General features: G+C 42.3%; 1 protein-coding gene across 3 annotated transcripts in view; it reads left to right on the forward strand.

Annotated features, from left to right (window-relative positions):
* LOC115466700 (sodium channel protein type 5 subunit alpha-like) overlaps positions 1-12,323 on the forward strand; it is an 858,490-nt gene that overhangs the window by 289,369 nt on the left and 556,798 nt on the right. For all 3 annotated transcript variants that reach the window (XM_030198143.1, XM_030198128.1, XM_030198135.1), the window contains one exon: positions 132-195. In XM_030198143.1, coding sequence (XP_030054003.1) covers positions 132-195 — 64 coding nt within the window. The remainder of the gene's footprint in view (positions 1-131; positions 196-12,323) is intronic.

Below are 12,323 nucleotides of genomic sequence, written 5' to 3' on the forward strand. Positions count from 1 at the left end.
GTAAATGCCTGCTGTTCCTTGTTTAGTGTGCATTATAATCATCTGGGTAGGCGGCGATTACACGGAAGATGCCGGTTGCAGAATATTTTTGCTTCCTCGTTTTTTATTATTATTATTATTTTTTTTTGCAGACAACCATTTCAAAGAACCAGGTACCAAGGTTGTTCGACTCTGTGGAAACAGTACGGATGCCAGGTAAGCATATTGCAAATCCATTTTGATGCCGCTTTTTTTTTTCTCCCCAGCTTTTTTCCGTTTTAGTGAGCATCAATGTTTGTTGCTAAGAACTTGTGAATAACTAGTTATGTGATTTACTAATAAGCTGTTGAATTGGAAATTGAATGGAAATCGGATTGGCCATAAAATAATAATCAGAACAGAGAGAGTTTATTTCATATAATACATATATGGTATAACACAAATTTCTCTCTATGATAAAGGCAAATTTTGTACTTAAAGAAGACTAAAGTTCTGTGAACTTTAGTCTTCTTTAAGTACAAAATTTGCCTTTATCATAGAGAGAAATTTTGTGTGATACCAATTTGTATACTCTCTCCTCCTTGTTGGGATATAATACATATATGCCACAATATCCAAATTGTCAGACTCGCTTCATACAAATTGAGACGGAAGCTGAGAATGAGAGGGTTATCGGCTCCTTGTGATCTTGGGCTATTTACTTTGAGGATAATTCTATAAAATAGTATTCTAAACATTTGCATGGATAATTGGTTCTAACACATGTATATGCCAGATATACACCTAAGTGTCATTCTATAACTACAGCTTTCCCTTCATAGCGGATCCAGTTTCTCCACTTTTGTGGCTGTCTTTTGTTTGGTTTCCGAAACGACAACATGACCTTCCAACCTTGGGACGATGTCTTAACTTACAGTTGTTTCTGCACATCTATAACTACACACATATCTCCAGTAGCGTGCAATATTTATTTATTTTAAATACTATTAAACGGTTTCCGTAAAAACATACATATTAAAATACAAAATAAAAACAACAAAGATATATCTTTATTAACATATATAACATAAAGTGCTACCATCACAAACTCTCCAACTCTACATTACCTATCAGAAAAACGCTTGAACAAAATGCTGTGGGGTCCTTTTCCTAAGTCACGCTAAGATTTTTAGCGCTCACTAAAAAATAAGCATGTGCTAAACATTAAAGACCCCCATATATTTTTATGGGTGTTTCTAGCATTTAGCATGCGCTAAAAGGCCCCCTGTGTATTTAATATTTTCTTAAATTGCTGAAAACTAGTAGTTATATGCAGCTGACCAGGCAAAGCATTCCACATAAGCGTTCCTTCAATTGAAAAGGCTGATGCTTGGGTAGTAGCATAATGCACAGAAGATACTAAATGCAGATTCAAACATTTAGGGACCCTTTTACAAAGGTGTGTCAAGTGCTATGTGCATACAGCATGCACCTAAACGAGACTACCACACCCCCTGGCAGTAATTTTAGATTTGTGGTATTCCCATAACACCTGGATGATTTATTTATTTCCTCCCATGTGGGTCTTTTCCGGTGGTAATCGACAGTTGACGTGCGCCGACTGGTCACCGCGCATATAGCACGTGAGCCCTTACTGCTAGATCAGTGGGTGGTGTTAAGGGCTCAGGCTGGTTTTGGACGTGCACCAGTTTCAGTTTTACCGCATGCCCTTTTCCCGTCCCATTAAAAAAAAAAAGTCCTTTTTTTTTGCAGACATGATAAAAACTGGCCCGGCATGCACCCAATACATACGCCTACACTACCGCAGGCCACTTTTTACTGCGGCTTAGTAAAAGGACTTCTTTGTGAAATCAGATCTTAAAGACTTTCTGGATGAGAATAGAGTGAAAACCTTACCAAAATACCATGGTATTTTATCATGAAGCACTTGGTAAATAAGAGTCAAAACTTCATACTGCACTTTATATTTCACAGGTGAGTTGGGTGTACACATGGGTAAAGTCTGGGTTGAGGGGATGGTGCAAAGTTACAAGTGAACTTACAGACCTCTACTCATGTATCTGTGCCCACAATTTTGCCAGCACTAAGTCTGGCATAAGTGCTTTCACCTAGGCGCACGTGCACATGTAGGGGTGAATTCTATATATGGTGCCGAAAAAAAATGGTGCCAGAAAAAGCGCTATTCTATAAGCTGAGCTTAAAGTTAGGTGCGATTTATAGAATAGTGCTTACACCCGGGAATCTTGCCTAACTTTAGGCATGGCCATTTGCACCAACTGAAATATGGTGCAAATGTAAACACCAAACTTAAGCACATATCTCCCCTTTTTTTTTACTCACATGTAAAATTTAGGCGAGGATCAGCAGCAGCAGCAGCTGACCAGCAGGCAGGCTGGCTGGCATACGTACAGATGCTGCAGCCTGCCTGCGTCGGCCCACGCCGCGTGCGTGCATACTATAGGTCAGGAGGAGTCTGGACAAATCCAGGAAATTCAGAAACCCGCCCGGACTCCCGATGGTGCCGTCAAAAAGAGGACATGTCCGGGGAAACACGGACATATGGTGCTAACTTTGGATATTAGCCGGCCAAACCTCTTGCTGTTTTAAATAAGCCCGCTAATTTTGGCCACATAGAGCTTAGAAAAAAAAAGGGGCATTATTATGAACAGCAGGTTAAAACTTGGTTGCCTAGTTAGTGTGTGTGTGTATAAAAAGACTGACTTGAGGGCCCATGTCTCTTCCTCCTTCCTGCCAGCTCAATGACTAAACTAAGAAGATTGTCGGACAGTGCTCCCTTCCTCCCTCCACCTCTCCCTCATGGCCAATTCTAAATTTCAAAGTTTGTCTGTGCTCCACCACTAATTTTTAAAGCCCTACAGAATGCCTACACTTTCTTTCAATTCCTCCTTATTATCTCTTTAAAAGGGGGGGGGGGGGGGGGGGGGGGGAAGTAACCGCAGCTGCTCTTCTTCCTGATGGCTGAAAATAGAGCGGTCTATGTTTAGCGTGGTTATAGTGGGCAAAAGTGGAGGAGTGGCCTAGTGGTTAGGGTGGTGGACTTTGGTCCTTGGGAACTGAGGAGCTGAGTTCGATTCCCACTTCAGGCACAGGCAGCTCCTTCTGGGCAAGTCACTTAACCCTCCTTTGCACCATGTAAGCCACATTGAGCCTGCCATGAGTGGGAAAGCGCGGGGTACAAATGTAACAAAAATAAAATAAATAAGAGGCTCCGGCTTGCTTAAACTATGCTGAGCTGGCTGGCCAGGCAGTACCACTGAATATTGGCTCTAACTACTTAGGTACGCCTCGTTAGTGCAGGGGTGGTCCAGAGGCAGAGTTGAGGAAGAGCTGGCACTTATGTGATCATGGGCCATACTCAGTGCAGGTGGTCACGTAGCTAAATGGCCAGATAGGATCATATAAAAGGCAGTCTTAGGCCATTTAACTGTGCAGGCGCTGGCACTGAATATTGACCGGTACCTACATAATTTCCAAGTAGCAGCCTGGGGTCTCGTTTTCTTCTCCCCTGCTCATCCCCACTCCCCTGAGAGGTTTTCTCCCTTCCCAATCTCCTGAAGAGCAGATCCCCATTCTGAAGATACCTCCTTTACCCACTTCACTTGTACACCTACTTTCATGTTCCTAGGTCTAGTGGGTCATCAGGGCAGAAGAGAACCACATCTACTCCTGTCTCTGCCAGCTTCGGAGGTGAAATTTCATCTGCAACCATATAAGAGTCTGGGAGGGGGGCCTTGAAGGGAACGTCCAGGGCTATTTTTTTTTTTAATTTAGCTATTTGGTGGGTGGGAGTATAGGCACCAACATTTCAAAATGATTTGGGGTGCCAAACACGATACAAATTACTTTTCCCCAGATGGAGCTTGCTCAATTTTGGGGTTTGCCATACCCACTGGTTCCTGCAGAGTTGCCTCCTAAGTGTTAGAGAGAGCAAAGGCGCATTGACATCTAGAAAAGCTTTTATGGAGTGGAGGAGTAGCCTAGTGGTTAGTGCAGTGGGCTTTGATCCTGGGGAACTGAGTTCCATTCCCACTGCAGCTCCTTGTGACTCTGGGCAAGTCACTTAACCCTCCATTGCCCCTGGTACAAAATAAGTACCTGAATATATGTAAACCGCTTTGAATGTAGTTGCAAAAACCTCAGAAAGGCGGTATATCAAGTCCCATTCTCATTTCACATATTTTGCTGCTGGGCAGCAGGGAGAGAGGGAGGGAGGAAACATTAGTCCAGACATTATTTTAAATTTGGTCATTAGCCGGATGAGTTGTTGGGAGAAAGGAAGGAACATAGCAAGTCATACTTTCTTTTTTTCTTTTTTAACTATCATTTTACTATCAGACACCAGTACTCATGGGGGTGAGTTTTTCAACTATTGCCATCGGGTGAAGGAGGGAGGGAAGGAGCTATCCTTAAGGGAGGGAGCCCTTGGATGGTGGACTTTTTTTAAAGGGAATTCTTAGCACATGACTGGCAAAGTTTAACTGAGAATTTCAGCCTCATTAATCAAGCTGGTCAAATATGGACTGGCTAGGGTTAGATGAATTTAGGTGAATGTTGACTCTGCAGTAGACTGGAAAGAAACCATGAGAAGGAAGGGAAGGGATTTTAAATTGAGTTTATACCTTTTTCAGTTGTAGTTGAAAGCGAGTTACATTCAGGTACAGTAGATATTTTCTTGTCCCCTGAATGTGAGGGCCAGCTGAAAAATTTCCTAAAATTAGCTGGCCAAAATTAACCGGTTATCTTGTTTGCACAGCAGGTCTGTGCAAATGAGCCTCCCCATTCCTTATAATTGTACTGTATATGCCACATGATGCTTTGAGCTGGAGGAAGAAGACACAGAAGGGTAGCAATGAAATAATTCACCAGAATTATCATCATCTTTCCTTCTACCCCTTCTCCTCCCCCCCCCCCCCCCCCCCACCAATTCTTAAGGGATTTCAGTGTTCCAGCTCAGAAACTGCTCCAGAAAATTGGAGAGTTGAGTTAAAATGCTGATTTTTCATAGACGTTTTCCCTTATGGCCTAACTGGAATCTTACAGTTCCAGGTGTTGTCAGTCAGAAGCATGGACCCATCTGGTATGAGCTGCTCTTCCCTTGATGAGTTGTGGCAAGCCAAAAGGGACATTTTGACTGGGCAGGTGCACATCCCCTGGGTTATGACATGTCATCCAGGCCAGTTTGAGCAAGTCCTGGTTTCATACTATCAGCTTTATTTATTAAGATTTATTTACCGCCTTTTTGAAGAAATTCACCCAAGACAGCAAGAATGATCTGGACGTAGGCAATAAGCAATTAGCATAGCAAAAAGCATTCAAATAACAGTATACATTGTAGTATAGTCTGTTACATGCCAGACAACACACACTCCTACAACTTAATGGCAGAGGAGGTAAGTGAAAGTGGAGTTTATATAGAAGATAAGTGACTAACAAGTTAATATTGCACGTGGAGTCAGAAAGACTCTGTCATAAGAAAGACTGCAGAAAACTTTGGAGCCTGTTTACTGAAGTGTGGTAAAGTTTAGCACTTGCTGCTGTTACCACAAGGTAAGTGCAAAGATTGTGTGCTCACTGCTGGTGCAGTTACTGCACAGAAAATGTCTTTACTTTGCCGCTAAGTACATTTTCAGTGGGTGCACTTATGTTTATTCCAGAGCTTGATATACCATCGCTACTTAAAACAAGGTAAAAGCAGTTTACATAAAGCAATATTTAAGAAGGAAAATCTGAAAAGAACTCCATTAAAACAGGAAATAACCCATTCACACAGACTATACAGCTAGAAAATCATCACTCCAAGGACAAATGGACTTACCATGTCTGATAGTACCGGGCAGTCCATACCTATTCTGTGCTCAGAATGTGGCACACAGTTATAAGTACATAAGTATTGCCATACTGGGACAGACCGAAGATCCATCAAGCCCAGAATCCTGTTTCCAACAGTGGCCAATCTAGGTCACAAGTTCCTGGCAAGATCCCAAAACAGTACAATACATTTTATGCTGCTCATCCTAGTTAGCGTGTCAATTAGCACATGGAAACTTAACACACCAAAATTTGCAGAAACAATACCGAGGCATGTTTGCCAAATGTGAAGTCCTGGCAAATGTGTCCCAGTGTTTTAGGCACTCGTTTATTCCTTAAATATTGTTTCTTTGAAGTACTTTCCCTGCAAACACTAAAAGGGATTAAAGAGTTGGTGACAAGATATGTAGTGTTTCAAAATTCTGCCAGAGATTTGATTTCTGGGCTTTGTTCTTTTTGCCCAAATTATTGCTCAGTTCTGAAATCTGGCCCTGGGCATCTCCATTGTGATAATCTCTGCAGCCAGACAAAACAATATCTTTATTCCTACTGAGGATAATTTTCCAAGCCATCCTATGAGTGGAAACAAGCTGTTTTAAAATTATCCTCCCAGGGTACGGATAAAAGTAATCAAATTTTTTCACAGTGTGCTTACCTTACTTGTAGTGAGTACAGGTATTCTTAGGGTGTGGCTTTTACATGCATACTTTTGGATTTTCAACTCAGAAAAAAAAATCTGCAGAAATCAGTGAGTAAATGTGTGAGGTTATTCTTCCTGAGAGAGTTTTCAAAGTGAGAGTGCGTGCACAATTTTACTCTGAAATATCAGCAAAGTCCACAGAGTATAAAGGGTGCCTGGATTTTTCACCTGTGTGGCCAGTTATAGAATGTCTTCCTCTTCAATAGAGGGCCTCCATCTCCTAAAATTGCTTACTGAATAGCTTTGGAACAAGCCAACCCAAGTAGACAATTGTACAGTATGGGTGTAGGTCCTGTGTGTCTCTAACTTTATAAAAACAAGACAGCAGTTATAGCTCAGAGTGGTATTAGACCATTCTAGTTTTGTAATGTGAAATGTCCTCTATGTTCTACTCTTTAGAAACAGAAGTCTAATGGCAGTTAAATAATGTCAATGCCTTTACTTTGCACTCTGTCGGCATTGAAGTTAATGGACAGACCAGGGAAACAGAAGGGAGGCAACATCTAAAGTACTCTAGAGATATGGCAGGAAGTCACCGTTGGTAACAGCATCCTAGTAACTGTTGTTATAGAAACTTTAGGCACCTTTATCGTCACTGTAGCCTTGGTTTCTCTGAGCAAGCAACACAAAAATAAGGTAACTTGCCCATACCAAATCAGAGTTTCCCGTGCAGGTACTTTATACATCGTGGATTGTATTTAGCTTTCCGTATCCACTACATGCAAAATGTAGGCTGCTTGTAAGTTTTGCCAGGCTTCTGAAACATCACGTGAAAATTTGGGAAGCAACTGGAAAGTGCAGTAAAGAAATGAAAAATTGTAAAACAAATCTGTAGTGTGTTCAGTCCTTCTACAGACAGTTCAATACTGTGGCCTGACTTCATATGGCCTTAGTTTTACCTGTAAGGCCTGTTTGTTAGTTCACTTGATTTTATAATTGGCATCACTGCAGAGATGGTGGTGTATTAAAGTGATGGCTTATTTGCATTGCTGTTGTATGGACATGACATAGGTAGGTAAATGCATAAAATTTAAAATGTACTGTCTGAGGGTGTTGCAGGCCACAGTGTCAGAAAGCAGTTTTCAAGATCTACAATACTATCTAGCACAACAGGAGAAGGTCAACAATCAGTACGTGTGTTTTACCGTTTTATCAATTAAAATAGCAAAGAAACTGCTGGTACCTTATAGACTAACAATTTATTGAGGCATGAGCTTTCAAGGCCAAGAGCCCACTTCATCAGATCGCCTTGAACGCTTTTGTCTCAAAAAATCAGTTAGTCTAGGAAATACCACCAGCCTCTTTGTCATTTGAGAACAACTACTCTGGAAGTTTAATTTACATTCTGTAAACTGATCTGACCTGCTCAAAATTGCTTTGAGGAAAACTAGGCAAATGAAGTGTCTACCCAAATCCATCATCACTTGGTTGAAAAATGGTAGCGTATAGAATAAAATCAACAAAGTCAGGGCCCTGTTTACTAAGCTGTGCTAGTTATTTATTTATTTATTGCATTTGTATCCCACATTTTCCCACCTATTTGCAAGCTCAATGCGGCTTACATAGTTTTATTAACCTTGTCATTCTAGGTTATCAGATACAGTTAGTATTGTTCCGAGATTAAGTAGGGAAGAGAGAAGAGGAAGGGAGTGATTAGGGTAGTTATAGAAGGTGGGTTTTCATAACTGAGTAGGTTGGTGAGGTGGATTAGTGAGGTTATTGGTTATCGGTTCTCGTTGTAGGCTTTGTTGAAGAAGTATGTCTTCAGGGCTTTGCAAAAGATGGTTATTTCGTTGATTGTTTTCAGGTCTGTAGGTAGTGCATTCCATAACTGCGTGCTCATGTAAGTAGTGGCATGCATCAGCTTGTATTTTAGTCCTTTACAGCTGGGGAAGTGCAGGTTGAGAAATTTGCGGGATGATCTTGTGGCGTTTCTGGGAGGTAGGTCCACGAGGTTTAGCATGTATATTGGGGCATCTGCATGAATGATTTTGTGTACAATCGTGCAGATCTTGAATGCAATTCGTTCCTTAAGTGGGAGCCAGTGAACATAGTAACATAGTAGATGACGGCAGAAAAAGACCTGCACGGTCCATCCAGTCTGCCCAACAAGATGAACACGTGTATACCTTACCTTGATTTGTACCTGTCTTTTTTAGGGCACACACCGTATAAGTCTGCCCAGCACTATCACTTCCTCCCAACCACCAGCCCCACCTCCCACCACTGGCTCTGGCACAGACCGTATAAGTCTGCCCAGCACTATTCCCCGCCTTCCAACCACCAGTCCCGCCTCCCACCACCGGATCTGGCACAGACCATATAAGTCTGCCCACCACTATCTTTGCTTCCCAACCACCAACCCCTCTTCCCCCCACCAGCTCCGTCACCCAATTTCGGCTAAAATTCTGAGGATCCATTCCTTCTGCACAGGATTCCTTTATGTATATCCCATGCATGTTTGAATTCCGTTACCGTTTTCATCTCCACCACCTCCCGCGGGAGGGCATTACAAGCATCCACCATTCTCTCTGTGAAAAAATACTTCCTGACGTCTTTTTTGAGTCAGCCCCCCTTCAATCTCATTTAATGTCCTCTCGTTCTACCGCCTTCCCATCTCCGGAAAAGATTTGTTTGCAGATTAATACTTTTCAAATATTTGAACGTCTGTATCATATCACCCCTGTTCCTCCTTTCCTCCAGGGTATACATGTTCAGGTCAGCAAGTCTCTCCTCATACGTCTTGGAATTCAAATCCCATACCATTCTCGTAGCTTTTCTTTGCACCGCTTCAATTTTTTTTACATCCTTAGCAAGGTACGGCCTCCAAAACTGAACACAATACTCCAGGTGGGGCCTCACCAACGACTTGTACAGGGGCATCAACACTTCCTTTCTTCTGCTGGTCACACCTCTCTCTATACAGCCTAGCAACCTTCTCGCTACGGCCACCGCCTTGTCACACTGTTTCGTCACCTTCAGATCCTCGGATACTATCACCCCAAGATCCCTCTCCCCCTCAGTACATATCAGACTCTCACCGCCTAACACATAAGTCTCTCGTGGGTTTCTACTCCGTAAGTACATCATTTTGCATTTCTTCGCATTGAATTTTAATTGCCAAACCTTAGTCCATTCTTTTAGCTTCTGCAGATCTTTTTTCATGTTTTCCACTCCCTCCTGGGTGTCCACTCTGTTACAAATCTTAGTATCATCTGCAAATAGGCAAACTTTACCTTCTAACCCTTCGGCAATGTCACTCATAAATATATTGAACAGAATCGGCCCCAGCACCGATCCCTGAGGCACTCCACTACTCACCTTTCCCTCCTCCGAGCGAACTCCATTTACCACCACTCTCTGTCGTCTGTCAGTCAACCAGTTCCAAATCCAGTTCACCACTTCGGGACCTATCTTCAGCCCATCGAGTTTATTTAAGAGCCTCCTGTGGGGAACTGTGTCAAAAGCTTTGCTGAAATCTAAGTCGATGATTCAATTCTGCAGTTACCCAATCAAAGAATTCAATGAGATTCGTTTGGCACGATTTCCCTCTGGTAAAACCATGTTGTCTTGGATCTTGCATCTTATTGGTTTCCAGGAAATTCACTATCCTTTCCTTCAGCATCGCTTCCATTACTTTTCCAATAACCGAGGTGAGGCTTACCGGCCTGTAGTTTCCAGCTTCTTCCCTATCGCCACTTTTGTGAAGAGGGACCACATCCGCCGTTCTCCAATCCCTCAGAACCTCTCCCGTCTCCAAGGATTCTCTCTTAAGGGTTTTGCACTTTCATATTTAGTTTTTCCAAACATGAGTCTGACGGCAGTATTCTGGGCATTTTGGAGTTTTTTGATAGTCTGTTCTTTACAGTCAGCGTACAGTGCGTTGCAGTAGTCCAGATGACTTATTACCATTGACTGTACCAGGGTGCGGAAGATGTGTCTCGGGAAGAACGGTTTTACTCTTTTGAGTTTCCACATGGAGTAGAACAACTTTTTCATCGTGTTTTTCACGTGGGCATCAAGAGTGAGGTTTCGATCAATGGTGACTCCAAGAATTTTCAAGTTTTGTGAGACAGGAAGAGAACAGTATGGTGTGATTATGGTGGAGAAATTTTTTGTGTTATATTGTGAGGTGAGCACAAGACATTGTGTTTTTTTCTGCGTTGAGTTTTAGTTGGAATGCATCTGCCCATGTGTGCATTGTTTGGAGGCTTTGGTTGATCTCGTTGGTAACATAGTAACATAGTAGATGACTGCAGAAAAAGACGTGCACGGTCCATCCAGTCTGCCCAACAAGACAACTCATGTGTGCTACTTTTTGTGTATACCGTACTTTGATTCGTACCTATGCTCTTCAGGGCACAGACCGTATAAGTCTGCCCAGCACTATCCCCGCCTCCCAACCACCAGCCCCGCCTCCCAACCACCGGCTCTGGCACAGACCGTATAAGTCTGCCCACCACTATCCCCGCCTCCCAACCTCCAGCCCCGCCTCCCACTACCGGATATAGATTGTGACGTCATTTGCATATATGTCAGGGTTGAGGTTTTGGTTGGCTAGAAGTTTGGCTAAAGGTATCATCATTAGGTTGAATAAGGTTGGTGAGAGGGGGGATCCTTGGGGAACTCCACATTCAGGTGTCCATGGGAGTGATCTGTCTGCGTTCGTTGTTACTTGGTATGATCTTGTGGTCAGGAATCCTTTGAACCATTTGAGAACTGTGCCTCCTACTCTGAAGTATTCTAGTATATGTAATAGTATTTCATGATTAACCATGTCAAAGGCACTGGACATGTCGAATTGTAGGAGGAGTATGTTGTTACCAGTTGCAGTTGCTTGTTTGAATTAGTTCATTGCGGTCACTAGAACATTTTCGGTGCTATGATTTGACCGAAATCCAGATTGAGATTCGTGCAGAATTGAGTGTTTATTTAGGTATTCAGTGAGTTGTTTCGTCACTATGCCTTCCATGAGTTTGGTTATAAGTGGAATAGATGCTACTGGGCGATAGTTGGTTAGGTCCATTGTGCTTTTCTTCGCATCTTTCAGTAGCGAAGTAGGATGTTTCCTTTATCCGTGGGAAAGAGCCCATTTTTGAAGCCTGTGATTTACGTGGTTCGTGAGGTCTGTTTTGACTTGTTTGGGTGCAGCTCTTATTAGATTATTAGAGCAAATGTCTAATTTGCATTGCGATTTGGCATATTTTCCGAGCCAATGTGAGATTTCATTTGATGAGAGCGTGTCGAAGTTAGTCCATGATCGATCTGCTGGGTCCCCAGGTTTTGGGTCTAGACATTCAAGTATGTTTGTGTAGTCCGTTATATTGGTAGTTATCATGAGTCTGAGCTTTATGATTTTTTCCTTGAAGTAATTAGCAAGATTGGTTGCTGATGGGGTATCTGTGTTGTTGGAGGTAGCCGTAGTAGTGTTTAGGAGACTGTTTATGAGTGAGAAGAGTTTGTGTGTATCCTTGTAGTTTGGTCCTATTTTGGTTTTGTAATATGCCCTTTTAGTTTGTCTGATATTGTATTTGTATTTTCTTTGTAATTGTTTCCAGTCTTTGAGTCTGTTTTCGTCTTTTTGCTTGTTCCATGCTCTTTCTAGTCTTCTTACCTGTGATTTTAGTTCTTTCAGTTCTTCGTTAAACCATGGTATTGAGTTTTTTCTATGTGAGGTTCTGATTTGAAGTGGTGCTATATTGTCTAGTATTGTTCTGCATCTGTTATCCCATTCTTGAAGAAATTGGGGTGAGTCTGTAGGTGTTGTCCATTCGTTGGTGTTTAAATGTTGCCAGAATATTAGTGGGTCAATTTT

Source organism: Microcaecilia unicolor, chromosome 1 (genome assembly GCF_901765095.1).
Source record: "Microcaecilia unicolor chromosome 1, aMicUni1.1, whole genome shotgun sequence".
NCBI lineage: Eukaryota > Metazoa > Chordata > Amphibia > Gymnophiona > Siphonopidae > Microcaecilia > Microcaecilia unicolor.